The sequence below is a fragment of the Aethalodelphis obliquidens genome, unplaced genomic scaffold (assembly GCF_003676395.1).
Source record: "Aethalodelphis obliquidens isolate GAN/ISIS:26980383/991018 unplaced genomic scaffold, ASM367639v1 scaffold100, whole genome shotgun sequence".
Taxonomy (NCBI): domain Eukaryota; kingdom Metazoa; phylum Chordata; class Mammalia; order Artiodactyla; family Delphinidae; genus Aethalodelphis; species Aethalodelphis obliquidens.
The window spans coordinates 1,153,498-1,176,550 of record NW_020838044.1 but is presented as its reverse complement, the minus strand read 5'-3'; the positions used below and the strand labels follow the sequence as shown (position 1 = coordinate 1,176,550).

The following is a 23,053-nucleotide window of genomic DNA, read 5'->3' as shown; positions in this document are numbered from 1 at the left end:
GAAAACCCCAAAGTTAGCAGAAGGAAAGAAATCATAAAGAGCAGATCAGAAATAAATGAAAAAGAAATGAAGGAAACAATAGCAAAGATCACTAAAACTAAAAGCTGGTTCTCTGAGAAGATAAACAAAATTGATAAACCATTAGCCAGACTCATCAAGAAAAAAAGGGAGAAGACTCAAATCAATAGAACTAGAATTGAAAAAGGAGAAGTAACAACTGAGACTGCAGAAATACAAAGGATCATGAGAGATTACTACAAGCAACTCTATGCCAATAAAATGGACAACCTGGAAGAAACGGACAAATTCTTAGAAAAGTACAACCTTCTGAGACTGAACCAGGAAGAAATAGAAAATATAAACAGACCAATCACAAGCACTGAAATTGAAACTGTGATTAAAAATCTTCCAACAAACAAAAGCCCAGGACCAGATGGCTTCACAGGCGATTTCTATCAAACATTTAGGGAAGAGCTAATACCTATCCTTCTCAAATTCTTCCAAAATACAGCAGAGGGAGGAACACTCCCAAACTCATTCCACGAGGCCACCATCACCCTGATACGAAAACCAGACAAAGATGTCACAAAAAAAGAAATCTCCAGGCCAATATCACTGATAAACATAGATGAAAAAATCCTCAACAAAATACTAGCAAACAGAATCCAACAGCATATTAAAAGGATCATACACCATGAACAAGTGGTGTTTATCCCAGGAATGCAAGGATCATTCAATATATGCAAATCAATCAATGTGATAAACTATATTAATAAATTGAAGGAGATATTCTCAATAGAGAATATCTCAATATGATATTCTCAATAGATGCAGAAAAAGCTTTTGACAAAATTCAACATTCATTTATGATAAAAAACCTCCAGAAAGTAAGCAGAGGGAACCTACCTCAACATAATAAAGGCCATATACTACAAACCCACAGCCAGCATCGTTCTCAATGGTGAAAAACTGAAACCATTTCCTCTAAGATCAGGAACAAGACAAGGTTGCCCACTCTCACCACTATTATTTAACATAGTTCTGTAAGTTTTAGCCACAGGAATCAGAGAAGAAAAAGAAATAAAAGGAATCCAAGTCGGAAAAGAAGAAGTAAAACTGTCACTGTTTGCAGATGACATGATACTATATATAGAGAATCCTAAAGATGGTACCAGAAAACTACTAGAGCTAATCAATGAATTTGGTAAAGTAGCAGGATAAAATATTAATGCACAGAAATCTCTTGCATTCCTATACACTAAGGATGAAAAATCTGAAAGAGAAATTAAGGAAACACTCCCATTTACCATTGCAACAAAAGGAATAAAATACCTAGGAATAAACCTACCTAAGGAGACAAAAGACCTATATGCAGAGAACTATAAGACACTGATAAAAGAAATTAAAGATGATTCAAACAGATGGAGAGATATACCATGTTCTTGGATTGGAAGAATCAACATTGTGAAAATGACTATACTACCCAAAGCAATCTACAGATTCAATGCAATCCCTATCAAACTACCAAAGGCATTTTTCACACAACTATAACAAAAAATTTCAAAATTTGTATGGAAACACAAAAGACCCCGAATAGCCAAAGAAATCTTGAGAAAGAAAAAAGGAGCTGGAGGAATCAAGCTCCCTGACTTCAGACTATACTACAAAGCTACAATAATCAAGACAGTATGGTACTGGCACAAAAACAGAAAGATAGATCAATGGAACAGAACAGAAAGCCCAAAGATAAACCCACGCACATATGGTCACCTTATCTTTGATAAAGGTGGCAGGAATGTACAGTGGAGAAAGGACAGCCTCTTCAATAAGTGGTGCTGGGAAAACTGGACAGGTGCATGTAAAAGTATGAGATTAGATCATTCCCTAACACCATACACAAAAATAAGCTGAAAATGGATTAAAGACCTAAATGTAAGGCCAGAAACTATCAAACTCTTAGAGGAAAACATAGGCAGAACACTCTATGACATAAATCACAGCAAGATCCTTTTTGACCCACCTCCTAGACAAATGGAAATAAAACCAAAAATAAACAAATGGGACCTAATGAAACTTCAAAGCTTTTGCACAGCAAAGGAAACCATAAAGAAGACCACAAGACAGCCCTCAGAATGGGAGAAAATATTTGCAAATGAAGTGACTGACAAAGGATTTATCTCCAAAATTTATAAGCAGCTCATGCAGCTCAATAACAAAAAAACAAAGAACCCAATCCAAAAATGGGCAGAAGACCTAAATAGACATTGCTCCAAAGAAGATATACAGACTGCCAACAAACACATGAAAGAATGCTCAAAATCATTAATCATTAGAGAAATGCAAATCAAAACTACAATGAGATATCATCTCACACCAGTCAGAATGGGCATCATCAAAAAATCTAGAAACAATAAATGCTGGAGAGGGTGTGGAGAAAAGGGAACCCTCTTGCACTGTTGGTGGGAATGTAAAATGATACAGCCACTGTGGAGAACAGTATGGAGGTTCCTTAAAAAACTAAAAATAGAACTACCATATGACTCAGTAATCCCACTACTGGGCATATACCCTGAGAAAACCATAATTCAAAAAGAGTCATGTACCACAGTGTTCACTGTAGCTCTATTTACAATAGCCAGGACATGAAAGCAACCTAAGTGTCCATCAACAGATGAATGGATAAAGAAGATGTAGCACATATATAGAATGTAATACTACTCAGCCATAAAAAGAAATAAAATTGAGTTATTTGTAGTGAGGTGGATGTACCTAGAGTCTGTCATACAGAGTGAAGTAAGTCAGAAAGAGAAAAACAAATATCATATGCTAACACATATATATCGAATCTAAAAAAAAAAAAAAGAAAATGGTTCTGAAGAACCTAGGGGCAGGACAGGAATAAAGACACATATGTAGAGAATGGACTTGAGGGCATGGGGAGGGGGAAGGGTAAGCTGGGACGAAGTGAGAGAGTGGCATGGACATATATATACTACCAAATGTTAAATAGATAGCTAGTTGGAGATCAGCTCAGTGCTTTGTAACCGCCTAGAGGGGTGGGATAGGGAGGGTGAGAGGGAGATGCAAGAGGGAGGGGATATGGGGATATGTGTATGCATATAGCTGATTCACTTTGTTATAAAGCAGAAACTAACACCATTGTAAGCAGTTATACTCCAATAAAGATGTTTAAAAAAAAAAAAAACCCAAAACGGCACAGTCCTAAAGGAAAGGAAGGGATGGGTAATATGTTATGTGAAGATATTCTGATGTATGTGCATGTCTAGGAAAGGAAAAGGCTAATATGTGATATCCTGTTTGTTAAAAGTAATAAAAATAGCAAAGTTTACCCCCAAAAAAGTCTTTCTCTATAACTATGATCTCTAAATTATCAGAATTTGTGGAGATAATACAGCACATAAGAGAATCTACTTTTTGAGCTCTTCAGTATTTGAGTTTCACAGATAGAGAGAGAAAATGGCAGAGAAAGGGCCAGAAAGCGAACATTCATAAAAAGCTCTTAAGAAGGAATGATGAATACATTTTATTCTACTAAATTTTAATGCTCATTTTCTCATTTCACCCTAAACATATTCCACTAGGAAAACATACTGTTACCTAAGAAACCAAAAATTGTTTACTCTCAAAAGAGCAGGAAATAAAGAAAGCAGCCAGGAAATTATGGTTTGAGAGAAAACAGCACAGGAAGGCTAAGTTTTACAAAAATGCATAATTTTAATCAAGAATTGATTTGTGTTAAATATATATATTTTCATCTTTATAAAGTAGTATGTAAATAGAGAACTACATGGATCTTGCTACATGGAAGTTGATGCTTAGGGAATTAATTGTTTTCTTTTCTAGATGTATATTTTTTCTCAGATATTTAAATGATCTCTGATTAACTATTTTTTGGTATAAACTTATTTATTTTTGGCTGCGTTGGGTCTTCGTTGTTGCACGTGGGCTTTCTCTAGTTGTGGTGAGCGGAGGCTACTCTTCTTTGCAGTGCGCGGGCTTCTCATTGCTGTGGCTTCTCTTGTTGCGGATCACGGGCTCTAGGTGCACGGACTTCAGTAGTTGTGGCACGCAGGCTCAGTAGCTGTGGCTCGCGGGCTCTAGAGCACAGGCTCAGTAGTTGTGGCGCACGGGCTTAGTTGCTCCGTGGCATGTGGGATATTCCCGGACCTAACCCGTGTCCCCTGCACTGGCAGGCGGATTCTTAACCACTGTGCCAACAGGGAAGTCCTTAACTTTCATTTTTAACTATTAAGTGTCTTCAAGATTGCTGACAGGCATCCTATTGCCTTTTCCCATTCAGCTCACTCTCTTGCTCTCTGAGAAGACTTTTACACATTTTTTTCCTCTTTGCTCAAACCCCCACCTCCATCTTTCCCATCCTCGCTTTTCAATGATTAGCTCATTTCCTGTATCACTAAGAAAAGGAGCAATTTGAAAATAACTTCTATATGTTTCCACTTCTCATATATATGCATCTGTATCCACACTCTCTGTCTTCATCCCTCTTGACAATCCAAGGACACTGTTCTAGCAATTGGCCCTTTTGTCTTCTGCACCACATTTCTCCTTGTCTACTGGACCATTCATATCAGGATACAAGTATGCTGTGCTATCTCTCATTTAAAAAAAAAAAAAGATAAAATCTGCCCTTAACCCCACATCCTCTTTTTATTTATGACCCCGTTTTTCTGTTCCTTTTTTGTAGCAAAATTCCTCCTAAGAATTGTTTACACTCACTGTCTCCAATTTTTCTCCTCCAAAACTTTCTTTAATCCACTCCAATCAATGTGGCCATAGTCTAAAAGCACTCCACCAGTGCTTGTCAGAGTCACCAACGGTCTCTATACTGCAAAATCCATAGGTCAATTCTCAGGCCACGTCTTCCGTGACCTAATTCCGTAGTGTGTGGCACAGCTGATTACTCCGTCCTTTTTGAAACACACTCTTTACCTGGTTTCAGGACAGTAGTCTCCTTTGGTTCCTTCCTCCTACCTCACTGATTGCTCCTTTGCTGGTTCTTCCCTATCTCACCGACCTCTAACATGCAGGAGTGTCCCACACCTCAGTCTGTGGCCCTTTTCTTTATTTATACTCATTCCCTGTAGGTCATTTAATCAAAGCTCATGGCTTTAACCAGTACCTATGTGCTGATGATGTCATGATTTCCAAATTTGTATCTCCAGTCTAGGCCTCCCCACTGAACCCTGTAGTGATATATCCAGCTGCCTACTCAAAATGCCTGGCTGGGTGTTAAATAGACATCTCAAACTTAACATGTCTGATACGCAAGCTCCCAACCTGTTCCTCTTGTAGGCTCTCTCATTTCAATAAATTTACACCATTCTTTACTCAGGCCCAAAACCTTGGATTACAAAACAGCCTCCTAACTCATCTACCTATTTCTGCCCTTGGCCCCTTCATTGCTCCCACAAATTGTCTATTCTCTACCTAGCAGCCAGAAGTTTGATAATCTTACATTTTACTCCTCTGTTTTAAAGCCTCCAGTAGCATTTTTTTTTTTTTTTGGCTGCGCCGTGCGGCACACGGGATCTTAGTTCCCTGACCCGGGATCCAAGCCGGGCCCTGGCAGTGGAAGCATGGAGTCCTAACCACTGGACTGTCAGGGAATTCCCAACACTCCAGTAGCTTTTTATCTCACTCAGATTATAAGTGGCCTATGAGACTATTACTATAATGGCCTACAAGATCCTTTATCATCTGGTCTCATCTCTTATCACCCTCCTCCTAACCCACTCTGCTCTAGACACACTGGTCTCCTGACAGTTACTTGAATATGCCAAACACCCACCTCTCTCAAGGCCTTTGTCCTTGTTACCGCTGTCTCAAATGCTCTTTCCCCAAATATCTGCATGGCTTGCTTCCTACCTCCCTCAGGTTTCTGCTCAAATATCACCTTTACCAGGAAGGACTTCCTTGACTATATAAAATAGCAACACTTCTCGCACCATGCCTCTCCTACCCTGCTTTATTTTTCTCCAAAGCATTCATAACTATCTCTATAGTATATATTTACTTGTTAGCTTGTTGTTCGTTTTCCTCTTAGAGTACAAACTCCAAGATGTCAGGGACTTGATCTATTTTTTTCACTGCTGTTTCTCTAGTGCAGCGGTCCCCTACCTTTCTGGCACCAGGGACCTGTTTCCCGGAAGACAATTTTTCCATGGACGGGGGTGGGAGGGTGGGGAATTCAGGCGGTAATGCAAGCGATGGGGAGCGGCAGATGAAGTTTCGCTGGCTTGTCCGCCGCTCACCTCCTGCTGTGCGGCCCAGTTCCTAACAGGCTGCTGACTGGTACCGGTCCGCGGCCCGGGGGTTGGGGACCCCTGCTCTAGTGTCTATAGATTAGGGCCTAGCACATGGCACTTAATAGGTATTTATTGAAGAAATGACAAATCTACAGAGATCAAATTAAAAAGTTAAATTTGTATAATTTCACCCAAAACCTGAAGATGACAAAAGACCCATGGCTTAAATAATTTAGAGCATGGAGAGTTTGTTTGGTAATAAGTAATAGTAACTTCTGTAAGGGTCAGGTCAGTCTCCTAAAAGAGGAACTATTCCTTCATTGGTATTAGCCTACAAACACTACATAATATGAATGTGAAAATTCAAACAAATAAATCACTATTAAACTTTCAGACAAATAACTCATTTGCTGAGCATCAACTTACGTTTTAAAACATGGGTCACCAGACATCAGTTGCATACTGATTAAAACCTAAACATAAGAAAAAGAAATATTGTAATTATAAAAATCTTGAGAGGAGAAGCCACATTCTGCTAATCTATGCACCTTCCACATCACCTAGTCCAGTATTTCCTATTTATAAATAAAATGATTACTGAATTGGGTTATATCCAATATTGAACTGCTGCTTTATACAGACATAGGTTAAAAATCATTTTCAACATTAACAACTTTGTCACTGCAAAAATAAGAGTGGAAAAGATGGAAACAAAAAGCAAGGGCTTCATCAGTAACAATATTCTGGGTGTGTGCTGTTCTGGTCTATTTTATCTGTCTTTCCTCCCAGACTCCTGTGGTGTTTAAGTGTCTGGAATGTTTTCCTCCAACATGTTTGCCATAATGATGCTTTCAGGGGTGCCTGCTGGTGGCCTGTAAGAGTAGAATGCTTCTGGCCTTTGCTCTAGCTTTGGACAAGAATGAATGAATGTAGTTTTTAATCATTCATGATTTTATTCATTCATGAAGCAATTATAATATTTTGTAAAGATCAGGCTTAGAAATATCTGATCTTCCTGACACCCGAGCTATTCAAGACCTTTCACCCACAGTAAGAGGCATTTCCTCTGGAGGATCTCTATATGTGTTTATCCTGAAGACTAAATGCTTAATTCAAGTCTCCACATACCTATTAGCAGCATCTGAAATATGAAATGCACAGGGTTATCTCTGCAGTTCCCCATTCTAAGAAGCTAAAGAATAAAAGGACCCGATATTTGGAGAAATGTGAACTCTCATACACTCTGCTAATGGGAATGTAAAATGTTTCAGCCACTTGAAAACCAGTCCGGTAGCTCTGCAAAAGGTTAAAAGCAGAGTTACCATGTGACCCAAGAATTCTGCTCCTAGAGTACTTACTCTTGGATACATGCCCAAGAGAAAAGAAAATATATGCCCACAAAGAAACTTGTATATGAATGTCCATAGCAGCATTGTTCATAATAGCTAAAAAGTGAAAACAACAAGCCAAATGACCATTAACGGATGAATAAATAAAATGTGGTATAGCCATACAATGGAATATTACTTAGCCACAAAAAGGAGTGTAGTACTGACACATGCTACACCATGGATGAACCTTGAGAACATTATGCTAAGTTTAGAGAAGCCAGACACAAAACATTACATATTCTATAATCCCATTTATATGAAATGTTTGGAATAGGTAAATCCACAGACAGAGTAGATTAGTGGTTGTTTAGGCTGGGGGGAAGGGAGGAGAGTTGGGGCAAAGTGGGAAGTGACTGCTATTGGGCACATACGAGGTTTCTTTTTTGGGGTGATGAAGATGTTCTAAAATTGATTATGGCAATAGTCGGACACACCTATGAATATACTAAAAACCATTCAACTGTGTACTTTGAGTGAAATGTATGGTAAGTGAATCATAGCTCAATAAAGCTATAAAAAATTTAGAAGTACTCAATGTCCTTCTCTACCTACCAAATGCATCAGCTTCTCTCTCAAGGTACTTACTATGTGACTTTAATGTTCTTGCCACCTTCTAGAAAGAAGGAGTTAGCATCTGTAGAATATCCACCCTGCCCCAGAGTATACTAGGCTCTGTGAGGACACTACTGCAAACACATTCTGGGAAACCTATCAGGCCAAGACCTTTTAGAGAAGGTCTCTGGAAACAGCCTCCCCTGCCTCCCAGATTCTGCTGACGTCATCACAAGCCAATGCCACTTAGCAGCTGAATTTCTAGGGAGGGCAGGGAAGCTGTGAGTAACCACAGGAAGTTGGTCTACAGACAGAATGATAATGCAGAGAGGCAAGAACAGTCCCTGAGAGGCCTAGAAAGCTCCTTTAGCTCCTGGGAGTTCAGGTCTGGTTGTCACTTCCCACCCTAGGGCTCTATGAAACGTCCTTGTGTTTGAACTAAAGTTCTCTTCTACATGAGCTAACCTGAGGGATTTCTATTCCATCCAACTAGTGTTGGCAAAATCACATACAGTAACTCATTTAGGCCTCAAGAACAGGTCCCTGGGGTAAGTACTGCAACTCCCCTTTTACAGAGGAGGAAACAGTTGGGCTGAGGTGAAGTGCTTACACAGGGCTCCAGAGATCTAAGAACAAACACAGAGCCCTGATGCCATAATCCACGCTCCTGCCACATGGCTGGGGTTATGCTCCTTAAGCTCCCTAAACCTCTGGCTACTCAAAAAATTCTGGTTGAATGAATGAATGAATACCTAGAGTACTATTATTCAGAAATGGTATATTTTTGTTGGACCAGAATTTAAAGCTTTGCTAATGCTTTCTGAAATGCTGCTATTCTCTAGGTACTGATTGCCTTTTAAGAATCAGCCATAGGAGCTTATTGTGTTCTGGGAATAATAATGATAATGGTAATAGTAACAAAAACCTTAACAGGAGTCATGAATTAAGAATCTATTAAGTGCCAGGCATAAACTAAGTGGGTTTGAAAACTGTTAGATATAGGGTAATTCTTTTGTCCACTAACTTCTGACCATTCAGTTTTTATTCAGGATTATTTTCCTTTCTTATCATGAGATAACTTACCATAATGGGGTAAGCCTAACTAAAACACAGCAAAAGGTTTATCCAGTGAGTTTTACCAGATGCAAGGTACCTTACAAACATTTTCTCTACTGGTTTCATTTAATACTCCAGCTCTCTGAAGTGTGTATTCCCTCTGGGTTCACCAGAATACATGGCTCCTGAAGGTACTTGGAAACAGTAGGGCAGATGCCCAAAGTGAGTTTCACTTGTTGCGAGAGAACCCAGTGACTTCTATGTGCCCACCACAGCTGCTTTGGAAATCACCTCTTGGGAGCTACAAGCATAGTATAAGGTATTCATTTACGATGCTCCTTCCCTTCCACTCATCGAGCCCTTATGCTGTAGTGGTTGTGTGTACTCTTCCCTGAACGTTTACAGCACCATGTGATCGTGAAGGTGAACGTTTGTTACTTTTCAGTGCTTCTGTGATTTGGATAGTTTTTTCTTCTACATGGTGAGTATTTCAGTGGTATGTTCAGCTCATGATTTCAATACTGATTCCCATCTTGCCCTTGGCAGTATATACCTATGATTATTTAAAGGCAGAGAATCTCATTTGTTGACATGTAAATCTAGAAACGTGCTTACTTTAAGAATGGAATTATCCTGTCTTGTATTTTTGGTATCATAGCCTTCCAGTAAACAGCGACGAGTGGTATTTCCTGATCCAGCAAACTCTGCCAGGTTTAGATCTGCAAAGCCCAGCTGTGAAAAGAAAGATAATTATATTAATAGAATACCTACTAGGCTTCTATCATATTATCTTTAAAATAAACATTCAATCCATGCTCTAGCCAAGTGGTCTTAAACTTCAGTTATTTGCAGTTTTTGCCAACTTAACAACACCTGTTCTATTCTTTGCTTAATATTGGGTTGGCCAAAAAGTTTCTTTGATTAATGAATATGTCGTTCAATCAAATTCTTGGTGAAAATGAAAAATGTGTCTTTTTACTTAAAACCGAATGAACTTTTTGGCCACCCCAAATGTTTGTTAAAAAATTGGCTCCCTTTTTGCAAAAATGTACCACCTATTCTACTCTTGTCTTAAGCAATATGATCTCTGAAATCACATATTTGATTGCTAAATGTATTTTTCTGCACACATTAAAATATATAACGTAACGTAAAAATAATGCATATTAAACAACTGAAATCACTGCAAGTTAGCAGTGGTGCTCACACCGCTCTATGGGAAATACTAGCAGACCAATCATGGTCATTTGCACACACATAGAGAAAACCAATCAGACTCTCCTCTCCCTGTTCTGGTTTGGCTCTATTCCCAGTTAACCACTGGTGACTGCAGATAGTTAGTTGCAGGTTACTAAGTTCTCACTGCCCACCCAAGAGCGAAATGATTTAAGTGTATCACATACTTCCTTTGGTACAAGCTCCTCCTCCTTTACCACCTTCCACAACAATTGCCTTGCTGGTCCCCCATGAGCTGAATCTCTCTATGAAGCCTTCTTCCTTCCTTCCCCACGCCAACCTTCTCTGCTGTTACCCAGAAGCTCAGCTCAAACGCATTCCTCCCTCTTATTACTACTCGGGTTTGGTCCCCATTTTCTGCATCTACCAAAGATTACCCTATGGTCTTTCCTCTGATGCTGCTCAACCCTATTTCTCATTTCCAAGTGGTACAAAAAATCACTCCTTTATATCATTATTTTTTGAACAGTCTATTCTATATGACTAAGTGTATACAGTCTTTTATTAACAAAAAAATGTGTTGAGCTTGCAAGTACATCTCCTTGAATATATAATAAAAAGTATTATACACGTCAAACCCTGCTTGATTTTAAGTTGAGTGCTGTGATTTTAAGTTGCCTGCTTTAATGCTTTAAAACATGCAGTGAAGAACATATGAATGGCATTTAAGATGAAGATTTTTATTGTAGGATGGAGCATTATTTTAGTGGTTTTTAATTCGTATAAGAAGAATGAAGAATAAGAACTTAAGAGACCAGCTGAAGGACCACAAGCTCCAAAAGCAGTAAGTCAGGAACATATCAAGCCACAGGTAATATCTACCTAATCTTCACATGATTACTCTGGTCTTACTGCCTTTTTTAGGGGTCCAAGAGATCAGCAAAAAGCCTGGATATGTCCAGGGCAAAGCCACATCCAAATGAACATGGGAAGACTCCTGTGGCTGTGTGATCACACATCATCCACATGCCTTATTTCATACATTATCCTTTCTCTTTGAACCTCTAATACCTTTTCCATCCACACTCTTTGCTGATGCCTTGCTTCCTATTTCACTCAGAAATAAAAGCAATCAAAAGAGCATTCAACTTCCGCAAGCTCTTATCACCAGCCACATCTACTCGCCTACCTGAACCTGTGCCCACATGTTTACCTTCCCACTTACTGTAAGTGAGCTGGCTGTGCTCCCATCCAAGGCCAACCACTCTCCTCTCGCCTATTCAAGTTCATCGCTTCAGGGATTCTTCCCTCTCTATGGATCATTCCCAGAACACAAACATGCTGGATTTTCTCCCATCTTAATGAACAAAAGAAAACAAAACCTCACGCCATACCTCTCTCCAGTCTACTGCAATATTCTTCTGCTCCCCTTTGGAGCAAGACTCCTCAAAAGACTTGTCTATATTGACTGTCTCTGATTCCTCTGTCCATGGCCACCTCGTCTACTTCATTTCCCCCTCTCCTCCTCATCCACTCTTCCAGCCACAAGGTCCTCTTCCTTGAAAAATGCCAAGATCACCTCAAGGCCTTTAGCACTTACTGTTCTTTTGCCTGATACATTCTCTCTCAGATCTCACAGCTTTCTTCCTCACTGCATTAGGGTCTATGTTCAAATGTCATCTCTCTACAGGGGCCTCCCCTGACCATTCTAGAACATGCCTGGCTCCCCCCTCCCTTCCCCTGTAGCTGTCACTGTCTACCCCTTATCTGCTTTATTTTTCTTAGTAGTTATCATCACATCATGTATATACACATTTCATATTTATTTTATTGTCTGTCCCCCTCCCTCAATCCCCCATTAGAATGTAAGCTCCCCAAAGTCAGGGATTTTTGTCTGTTTTGTTTACTGCTGTATTTCTAATACTTAAAATAGTGGCAGGAACAATGCTTGGCACATGGTAAGCAGTTAACATGTATTTTTTGAATAAAAGACAGCTCTTTGGCTCACCATCCACTGTTGGAATGCTGGTATTACAGTCACTAAGCATAAAGCAAGTTTTTTTAAAAAAAGAATCTGGTCAGTCCCCATTAAGAAAGCATGCTAAAGTCAACATTTACTGAGCACTTTTTATGTGCCAGGCCCTGCTTTAAATACTGGAAAACAGTGATGAACAGGACAGATAAGAACCGTCTTGCAAGAGCTTACATTGTAATGAGGTACAAGAGTCCATATTTCCTTATGATTTTCTCTTTGGTTTCACTGAGATAACTGTCTCAGTAAAATGGCATATATATATATATATATATATATATATATATAATATAAATTGTAGGTATAACTGTGGTAGAGCTTCCTTCAATTGGCAAATAATTTTGAGCATCTTCATTCCAGATAATGTTAGGTATTAGGAATGTATATTATTCCTATTCTCAAGGAACTCACAGCTTAATAAGGGAAGCTAGAAAAGGAAATAAATTCCTATAAAAAAGTATAAGTGCTGTGATAAAGGAAGGCACAATTACAAGAAAGAGAGGAAAAGAAAATTTCTCAGTGGGGAGGGATGACTAAGTTGAGTTTTTAATGATACATGAGTCTACAGAAGCACATGCATGGCAGGGAAAACATCAAGTCACAAGGCAACAAGGCTAAAACAGCACGGCACACTCCAGGAATGTTCTCTGGGCAGTATGTCTGAAGCATAAGGATGACTGAGTGAGTGGGTGAGTATGCAGACAGATGATTTGCAAACCAAGATGGGTCCAATACGCTAGGTTAAAGACTTTTCATTTCATTTTCCTTTACAGGCAATAGAGAGCTGCTGAAGGACTAAAAGTGGGGGAAGGATATGATCATCTTTGAATTTCAGAACAATCCCTCTGGCAATAATATAGAGGATGAACTGGTGGGGGACGACAGAGGCACAGAAAAGATAGGAGGCCAATGCAGGTTTTAAATAAGAAATAATGAAGGCATAACCTAGGGCAGTGGTCTTGGGACTGGAGAGAAGAGATGGTTTCAAAAGCTTTTTAGAAGGGAGAAATCAAGATCTGTCAGTCAAAGCAGACTGTTTTTTGCCTACCCATCATTCAATGCCCTTATATTCCTTGCTAGCAAGTCCTAATTTTATTCAAGTGTCCACTCTTAGCTCATCCATGTACACAACGAAAGTAACCCAACCTCTAGCCAACTGTGAAATTGTGATTAGTCTAAGCTAACCATGGCAATCCATTCCTACTGCCCATGACTAGTTGAGGAGTGGGCATATGATCCAGTTGTGTACAATCAAAAGTACAGGGAAATCCTCTGGGGGCCATGTAGGAAAAGTTTTCTCACTTGAAAAAGTCATAAATGGGGAAACAGCTGAGCTTTGTCATATGTGAATGTGTTGACTAAAACTTGAGCAGCTAGCCACCTCCTGACCATGAAGGGAGCTAGCCAAGGAGAAAGCCATCACATAGAGAATGTAAGAAAAAAAGAGAAAAGTAACATGGATTCTTGATGATGTTCTTTAGTCAGTGGATTAACCAATCCTGGAGCAGCTCTATCTCACATCTATAGCTCTATCTCATATCTACCTGTTTTGTGAGATTAAAAAAATCTCTAGGTGAGGAGGGTTTTCTGTTACTTGTACCAAAGAGCATCCTAACTGATATTGCAGCCAACTAGTTTTAGAGGGGTAGGTAGATTTGATAGTTGAAACTAATGCCCTGGTTCTTGGCTCAGATGCTTAGATGACTAGACTGATGGAGCTACCATCACAGAGAAATACAAGAGGAGTATGTGGGGAGTTCCCTGGTGGCCTAGTGGTTAGGATTCCGGGCTTTCACTACCGTGGCCCAGGTTCAATCCCTGGTCAGGGAACTGAGATCCTGCAAGTGACACAGCGTGGCCAAAAAAAAAAAAAAAAAAAAAAAAAAAAAGTGGTTTAGAAATTAAAGAGGTTTAGAAATAAAAGAGTTGGGTTTCTGGTAGTATTATTAATTACTAATTCTTTCTATGCAGCAAAAAAGTCAGCACATTCATTAGTAATTCCATACAGCTAGTAAAAGTATAAAGGATAGTAGTGGTCATGTATACAGAGTGCTAAGAGAGCACAGAGGGGGAGTCCTATTCCATTGGGGGTTGGGTGGGACTGAGAATACTTCCCAAGGGAAACTGAATTAACAGTTGCAATTGTTTAATGCAAACCAGAGACTGTCTCCTAGTAAGGAAACTGAAACTTAAGAATAACATCCCATAATCAACATTTAGAAAGAATATGCCTATAATTTATTGTTGGATCCAACTATTCAATCTCTGAGTTGCTTTATTTAAAAACAGCCAAGCTTAAACAGCAATTAGAAAAGCAAACCATTTAATTTTTAAGCTTATAAATAGCAATGAATGACATTACAAATTCCAAAGGTGTTAAAGAACACCAACTTACCTTTGCATAAGCTTTTCCACCTTTTAATTCCTGCCAAAGATAAAAAACACTATAAGGATATCATATGACTAAAGATTTAAAATTAAATATATGTCAAATAATTTTGAGGTAGATATTTACAGGCTAGCAAATACAGAGTAAAATTCTGATGATCTTAAATCCAACTGTTTGGATGTCCCCTGCCCCCCTGAAAATAACCAGAATTTTTATTTAGAATTTAATTTAAATCTGAAGGAGACAAACGGTGAGAAGACAAGCTAATATTTAATCTATTTGCTGAAGAAGAAACTGCCAAAAATGTCCTGGACACATTGCAAGAACATGAGTCACCAAAGAAAGGTTAAATTAATTACTGAGTTAAGCATATTAATAATATACTGTACAAAGATTTCAACAAGAGTTGAAACCCCCACCCCAGAGACACCACTGTTATGAATTTTTAGGAACTGTCCAAAAGACATGTATATACATTTCTGCTTTACTCAAATGATAGCACACTACATATACTGTTCTATACCTTACTTTTTTCCACTTAATATATATGGCATTGTTCTATGGTAATACAGTAGAAACTCCCTTATCTAATTCTTATCTAAGTGAAGGAGACTGGCAAAAGTGAAAAGTAAAATATATATATATATATATATATATATATATATCTCTTAACATTTTACTTTAAAATATATAACTACATTAATTTGCCAAATCCCTCAATTTAGGACATCACACAGATGCAAGAATTAAGTGTAAAACACTGAGAACACTGCTTAGCGCACAGTATAGGTACTCTGTATTATGTGTTTGCCATTAAAATTAGGGCCAAATTCTCCTCTCCTCACTCACTTTTTTTTTCTTGTGGGTTTTTTTCCTTTAAGTTTACAAAATACATGCTTATAGAAAATTAAAACATTATAGAAATATATAAAGCCAATCATGAAAGTTCTCCCATAATCCCACTCTCACAAAGCCACTGATAACAATGTGGTGTTACTTTTCCATTATTTTTTAGGCATTAACAAGTTACTCTTCCAAAAAAAAAAAAAATGCTTGCACAGCTTCCTTTTTTATATAAGAGTAAAATTTGGACATGTTATTCCAGAGATATTTCTCACTCTTAATGGAGAGAAACTACATGAAGATACCATAATCTATTATACCAGTCCCTTATTGTTAGGACATCTGGGCTAGCTTTAATTAAAGACAAAGGTGAAATAAACTTGCTGTGTACAGTTGTCAGATTATTCCCATTAGGTAGTTTCCTAGTAATTTCATTTCTAATGAAGAGTTAGCCAAAGATTCCAAGCATCTTCGGTATATTCTGGAAAACTACCCTCCTAAAGGTTGTAACAACTACACTCCCACCTACAGCATGCAAGATGGGATATGTATATTTGGAAATGCTTATTCAAAATTACGGTATAATTTCTTAATTTGAAACAAATTTTAAACTGATTGTTCCTGTAATTTTGTTTTCTAACTATAGAAAGTGAAGTGTGACAAATTTTCTTGCCTGATAGGGAATCAGGATGCTAAGGACAGGGTTTGTAAAACTCAGTATATGCCAGAAAGAGGCACAGGCATCAGAAACTTAAGTAACACTTTTCTATGAAGTCTTCACAAAAGACTGCAGCCCTTGCTATAGCTTCAAATAAGTCCATTGGTATCTCCAGTTATTTCTCCAGGTTATTACTTCCAGTAATAATTTGTGGTTATGCAGCTTGACACCTCACTGCAGCCACCGCATTAGTATGTCCAGATAACGTGTGTATGCTGGCTTTAGTTCTCACATCCCAAATCCATGCTGTTGAGTCTCGGCTACAGGTCACCAGCACGTTGATTGTTGGGTGCAGATCCAAACCATATACTGTACTCAGGTGTCCATGACAGTGCCTTATAACCTTATTATACTCAAGATCCCAGCAGTTGACTTGTTTGTCTTCTCCACAGGAGAACAGGTATGCGCTCCTTGGGTTCACTATCACACCACGCACCGTACTGATGTGCGTTTTAACTTGCCACTAGCCAGTTAATGACAGTTATAACTTGCCACTAGCCAAGTCCCAGATCTTTATAGTTCTGTCAGCAGATCCAGTAACAAACCACTGATTTCCAGGTTCCACAGCAATACATCAAACCCAGGCAAGATGCCCACTGATCACTCTGTAGAGTTTCCACGGTGGGTGCCACTGAAGTTTTGGCATTGTAGGGGCTTTTTTAGCCATCAGTGTGGAGGTCTTGGCATTGCCACCGTCCATAACAACTGCCCCAGCAGGCTGTGACTGGTCAGAAGCCCCAGGGTGTCGGTATTCACCTCCAGCAGGTGCACTATGGTTTGCATCGACCCTGGCTTGGGAAGTAGGTAATGCCACAGCTAAGGACTGTGCATCTGATTCACTCAGCATTCTTTGGATCTTAGTGTCCGCTGTCAAAGCAACCCCAGGTCCTGGTGGATATGGATGTGTACCTGTCACCAAACATTGAACTTCTTGTCCTTGATTGGCAGGATACTGTTTGTGTTCATATGAATCTGATGCATTCTGAGGGCCTTTCTCTTTAAGATTTTCTTTTGAGGTAGGCATATGCAACACAGGACCATACTCATTATGCAGCTTGATTGCCATTTCTCGTTTGTGACTGTTCATCCAAAGGCACAGGTTTTCCATTATCAGCCACAAACATGACATGGGTTCTCTTCAATAACCTGAACACAAGTGTGTGCACAGAATGTTTCTGTACCTCCTCGACCATGACGCCATGGTCTGTGTAGTCGCTCCGGCAAGGAAGAAACACTCATCAACAGGATGGAAACCGCCGCCACAGCTCTCCCTCCCTCACTTTTAAAAATGTGTTTGCTGAATGGAGCTGTCTCTTATCTAAACCAGATACACAACACATTATCTACCATTTCCATCTTTAAAGAGGCAAACTGAAATAAGCTGAAGAGTAATCTATGGTAAATTCTATTGTTCGTGAATATGTGTTATCCCTCCCCTTCCCTGCCCGTTTAGTGAGGCTGCGGCCATGCCACCAGATCTACTCCATTATGAATTACCAAATTTTCCTTCTTTATTAGGTCACTGTCATATCATTAATAGTGCCTTTCATCAAACAAAGCAAAACAAAACTTTCTCCAGGTGATCCGTGTCTCTAGTGGCTAATTCTTTTCTTTGTTCCCCTTTACAGCCAAACTCTTCAAAAGATTTACCCAAATATGCTGTATCCCACTCTCTATTCAATCTACTCGAATTGGGCTTTTGCCCTCATTTTTCCCTCTGCAGTGGCTCTAAGGATTGCCAATGATCTCCATTTTTATCAAGGCCAAATAAGGCTTTGTCTTATCTTACTTAATTTCACAACAGTATTTGATAGGCTTGGCCACTCTGCCTCCTTCCTTATACCATTTTGCTCTTTAAATTTCCAAGTGGCAACATTGCCTAGTTTTACTCCTACCTCTCTGGCTTCTCCTCACTCTCCTTGGCAAGACCTATTCCTTTATTCAACCTCTGTGGAAAGAATGCTAGTTGTATCCCAACTATCCATTCTCCCCGTCTCCATAATAATAGAATCCTCTATTTTTAGTTGGGCATTGGCTACCCAAAATAAAGTAACTGACTACATTTTCCACTTGCTTTTTGTACTATGGCAGTGTAACTAAGATCTGGCCAAAAGTGTATAAAAAGTGATATATATGAATTCTTCCTCCTTTCTTGTACCTGCTAAGTACTTTTATACTACCTCTAAGTGTTTGGTCTAGGCCTCTTGTCTTCTCTATCTACACTTTCTCCCTGGTTTATCCCATTCAGGTCTATGGCTTTAAATAAAAATTGTATGCTGATGACTCTCAAATCTTTATCTCTAGTCTGAACTTCTCCCGAGAGTAGTATTTTAAATGCCTACATGACATGTCCACTTGATGTCACATAGACACCTCAAATTTAACATGGCCAAGATAGGCCTACTGATCTCTATTTATCTGCCCCCAAAATTGCTCCACTTTGAGTTTTTGCGATTTCAATAAATAGCACAATCATCGACCCATATGCTCAGGCAAAAGGTCTGAGTTATTCTCAATTCAGTTTCCCTCATTCACTATATCCAATCCATTAGTGGCAGTCTACCTCCAAAATACATCCTGAATCATACCACCTCCACTGTTATAACTCCATGCCAAAACATAAGCATTCTTCACCTGAACTATTCCAATCAGTTAAGTGGTCTCTGTAATTCATCCTTCATCTTAAAAGATCACAAAGTGATCAGCAAAAGTGATCATAAAGGATCATGTCTCTCCTTATTAAAATCTTCAAATTGATTCCAAATCTAATTGGAATAAAATCTAAACTCCTATAAGGCTCTACCTGATCCAGTGCTTCCAACCTCTTCATCAAGGACTTCCCTTTCCATGTTTTCCATGTTCCAGCTAGGCTGGTCTTCTATCTTTAAACATGTCATATTTGTTGTTTATCCTGCATGAGGTTCACGGTACTTTTGAATCTGTGGCTCAGTATCTTTCATCAGTTTTAGAAGATCCTCAGTCACAATTTCTCACATCTCCTTCTAGGGCTCCAATTTTATGTGTGTGTGTGTGTGTGTGTGTGTGTGTGTGTGTGTGTGTGTGAGAAACCTTTACACTGTTTCCCATGTCTTACACTCTGTTATGTGTATCCCACCCTTTTTCTCTCCATGATTTAGTCTGGATATTTTACTTTGTCTTATTTTCCAAGGTTTTCTTCAGTTGTGACAAACCTGCTGTTAAATACATCTGTTGAGATTTAGTTTCATCTACTTAGCTTTGAATATCAGTTATTGTATTTTTCAGTTCTAGAATTCAATTTGATTTTTTAAATAGTTTTAAGTTCTCTGATTTCCTGTATTGATGATTAATTACACTTATTGTAAAAAGTCTATCTTAGATCTTCTCCAAATCTGTATCTTCCATGGGTCTGTTTTTATTATCTATTTTTCCTTTTGATTTTGGTCATGTAGTCATGTCTTTTAGTATGCTTGGTAATCTGTGTGTGTGTGACAACTTGAAGAAATAATTTTAGGCTCAGAGTAATATTATTCTCCTCCAGAGAAAATATATTGATACATTTGCTTCTGGCAAGTAGTAAGGTCAGGGATTGAGTTAACCTTCATCCAAGCAGCAACTGAGCTGATTGGAAGCTGAATTTCAGTTTTTGTAAGGGTTGATCTATAGCCACTATACTCCTTCTTCTAGGCTGAAACTCTTAGAGAGTCTTAGACTAAAAGCTAAGAGAGTCCCAAATTAAAGCTTAGAGAGTCCCAACTAAAAGCTTGGGGTATTTACCAAGGCTCCTTCTGCTGGTGGGCCCTGGACTCCATTTTTGTTCTCTCAGTCCTGTAAAATTGCCAGAATCTTAGCTCAGCTTCTTAGCCTCTCCATCACTGCTTTTGGCTCAGCTCCTTAGCTACTGCTTACAAATGAGAAAATGCTTTGAGGGTAAAAGCAATGCCAAATGTCAGGCTCATCTCTTTAAGCTTCCCTGGTCTATGATTCTAAGCCTCTTAAATCCTTACTGAAGCAGCTTCTGATGTCTTCAAGCAGCTATTTTTAATATTTTGTCTAGCTTTTCTGGTTGTTCTCAGAGGGAAGGGTGGCCTGTAACAAGCCAGTCCATTAATTTCAGAAGCATAAATCCCCAGGTTTATTATAATCTTAGTGCCTGTTATGGAGTGAATTGTGCTCCCCACAAAAATATGTTGACATCTTAACCCACAGTACCTCAGAATATGACCCTATTTGGAAACAGAGGAGTCTTTACATAGGTAATCAAGTTAAAATGAAGTCCTAATCCAATATGACTGGTGTCTTAATAAAAAATGGGAAATCTGAACATAGACATGCACTGGAGCTAGACAGTTACAAGTCAAGGAAAGCCTCGTCTTCAGAGGGAGCATGGCCCTGCTGACACCTTGATTTTGGACTTCTGGCCTCCAGAACTGTAAGACAATAAATTGTGTTAAGCCACCCAGGTTGTGGTGCTTTGTTACAGCAGCCCTAGTGATCTAACAAAGGGCTTTTTAACTTTCAGGTCTGTGACAGTTAATTTTATGTGTCAACTTGACTGGGTCATGGGGTGCCCAGATATTTGGTTAAATATTATATCTTAAGGTATTTTTTGCAATGCAGAAAGTATTTATACAGTTGACTTTACTAAATTTGCTTTATGGGTTCTCACTTTTACATAATAATTAGATAGGATAGGTAGAGTAAGTTCAGTAAATATTTCCATTTACCAAGCATGGTAAGAGAATGCTAGTGGTTCACCAATATCTCTTCTCTCCTTCTTCAGTGTTGGAATCTGACAGCCACTTGGTTAGAGACTACATTCACAGCTTTTCTTCCAGTTTGTCACGATCACATAGCTAAGTTCTAACCAGTAGGACATGAGCAAAAGCCATTAGCACCACTTTTGAGTCACGCACTAAAAAGGAATACATTTGTTCTCATGTGGCTTTTTCTTCATTCTCACTGGTGGAGAGATAACAAGACTAGAGCAACTTCCTTGGATCTAAAAATGGGCACCATAGAGTGAAGATGGCAGAGCTGCTCTACCAGCTCTGGATCCCTTGGCTACTACCCTAGAGAGACATACACTTCTATTTTGTTTAAGTTATTGCATATTTGGGTCTCTGTTTTAGCAACTTATCATATATGCCTTAACTAATACACCAAACCATTATAGTCTGAAGAACTGGTTTATTTCAGTTGAATAAGCCCTACCTTAAGTAGCAAAAAAAAAAAAAGAAAAGTTAAAAAAGGAATTCTGAGTTATCCTCTACCATAAATTGGTTACATATTTTCCTTTTCTTAAAATTCAAAGACAGATCATCTTTCAAAAATCATGATTTAAACTCCATTTAGAAAAGGTTTCTAAAAAACTAAAGATAGAACTACCATATGACCCAGCAATCCCACTACTGGGCATATACCCTGAGAAAACCATAATTCAAAAGGACACATGTACCCCAATGTTCACTGCAGCACTATTTACAATAGCCAGGACATGGAAACAACCTAAATGTCCAACAATAGATGAACAGATAAAGAAGATGCAGTACATATATACAATGGAATATTACTCAGCCATAAAAAGGAATGAAACTGGGTCATTTGTAGAGATGTGGATGGACCTAGAGTCTGTCATACAGAGTGAAGTAAGATAGAAAGAGAAAAACAAATATCGTATATTAACACATGTATGTGGAATCTAGAAAAATGGTATAGATGAACCTATTTGTAGGGCAGGAATAGAGACATAGACGTACAGAATGAACATGTGGACACGGGGGGAAGGGGAGGGTGGGACGAATTGGGAGATTAGGTTTGACATAAATACACTACCATGTGTAAAATAGACAGCTAGTGGGAACCTGCTGTATAGCACAGGAAGCTCAGCTCGGTGCTCTGTGATGACCTAGATGGGTGGGATGGTAGGGTGGGAGGGAGGTCCAAGAGGGAGGGGATATATGTATACATATAGCTGATGCACTTCATTGTACAGCAGAAACTAACACAATATTGCAAAGCAATTTTACTACAATAAAAAAGAAAGAAAAAAAGAAAAAGTTTCAAAGTAAGAGTCACAGCAGGAATTAAGGTAGCAAGGGCAGAAGGTAGAATGATTCACTTATATCTTGGTTAATCCTAATAACTCAATGAGGAAGTTATTATACCCTTATTTGGATGAGGAAAACTGATTCTTAAAAGTCAGGAGAGAGCTTCCCTGGTGGCACAGTGGTTGAGAGTCCACATGCCGATGCAGGGGACACAGGTTAGTGCCCTGGTCCGGGAAGATCCCACATGCTGCAGAGTGGCTAGGCCCGTGAGCCATGGCCGCTGAGCCTGCGCTCCACCACGGGAAAGGCCACAACAGTAAGAGGCCCGCGTACCGCAAAAAAAAAAAAAAAAAAAAAAAAAGTCAGGAGAACTGCTTAAGGTTTCACAGTTAATAGATGATATATCTGGGATTCAAACCCAGGTCAATATGATGCCATACACACTTTCACAGCACCATCCTTCCCTTAAAAAAAGCCTCCATTCAACTATTGCTGCTCCAAATGACTATTTTAGAGGTCTATTTTCATTAAAGGCTTAAAACCTATAAAACGTATGTATGTGCTTGTGATATATTTTAAC

The 23,053-nt window shown here is 38.9% G+C and overlaps 1 protein-coding gene and 1 pseudogene across 3 annotated transcripts in view; both read right to left on the bottom strand.

Annotated features, from left to right (window-relative positions):
* The window catches only part of EEIG2 (EEIG family member 2), a 107,374-nt gene that overhangs the window by 33,978 nt on the left and 50,343 nt on the right, over positions 1–23,053 (bottom strand). For all 3 annotated transcript variants that reach the window (XM_027096224.1, XM_027096226.1, XM_027096225.1), the window contains exons 3-5: positions 14,890–14,919; positions 9,902–10,018; positions 6,714–6,760 (exon numbers count right to left, since the gene is read on the bottom strand). In XM_027096224.1, the coding sequence (XP_026952025.1) occupies positions 6,714–6,760; positions 9,902–10,018; positions 14,890–14,919 (194 nt within the window). The remainder of the gene's footprint in view (positions 1–6,713; positions 6,761–9,901; positions 10,019–14,889; positions 14,920–23,053) is intronic.
* LOC113614575 (pleiotropic regulator 1 pseudogene) lies at positions 16,560–17,855 on the bottom strand (annotated as a pseudogene).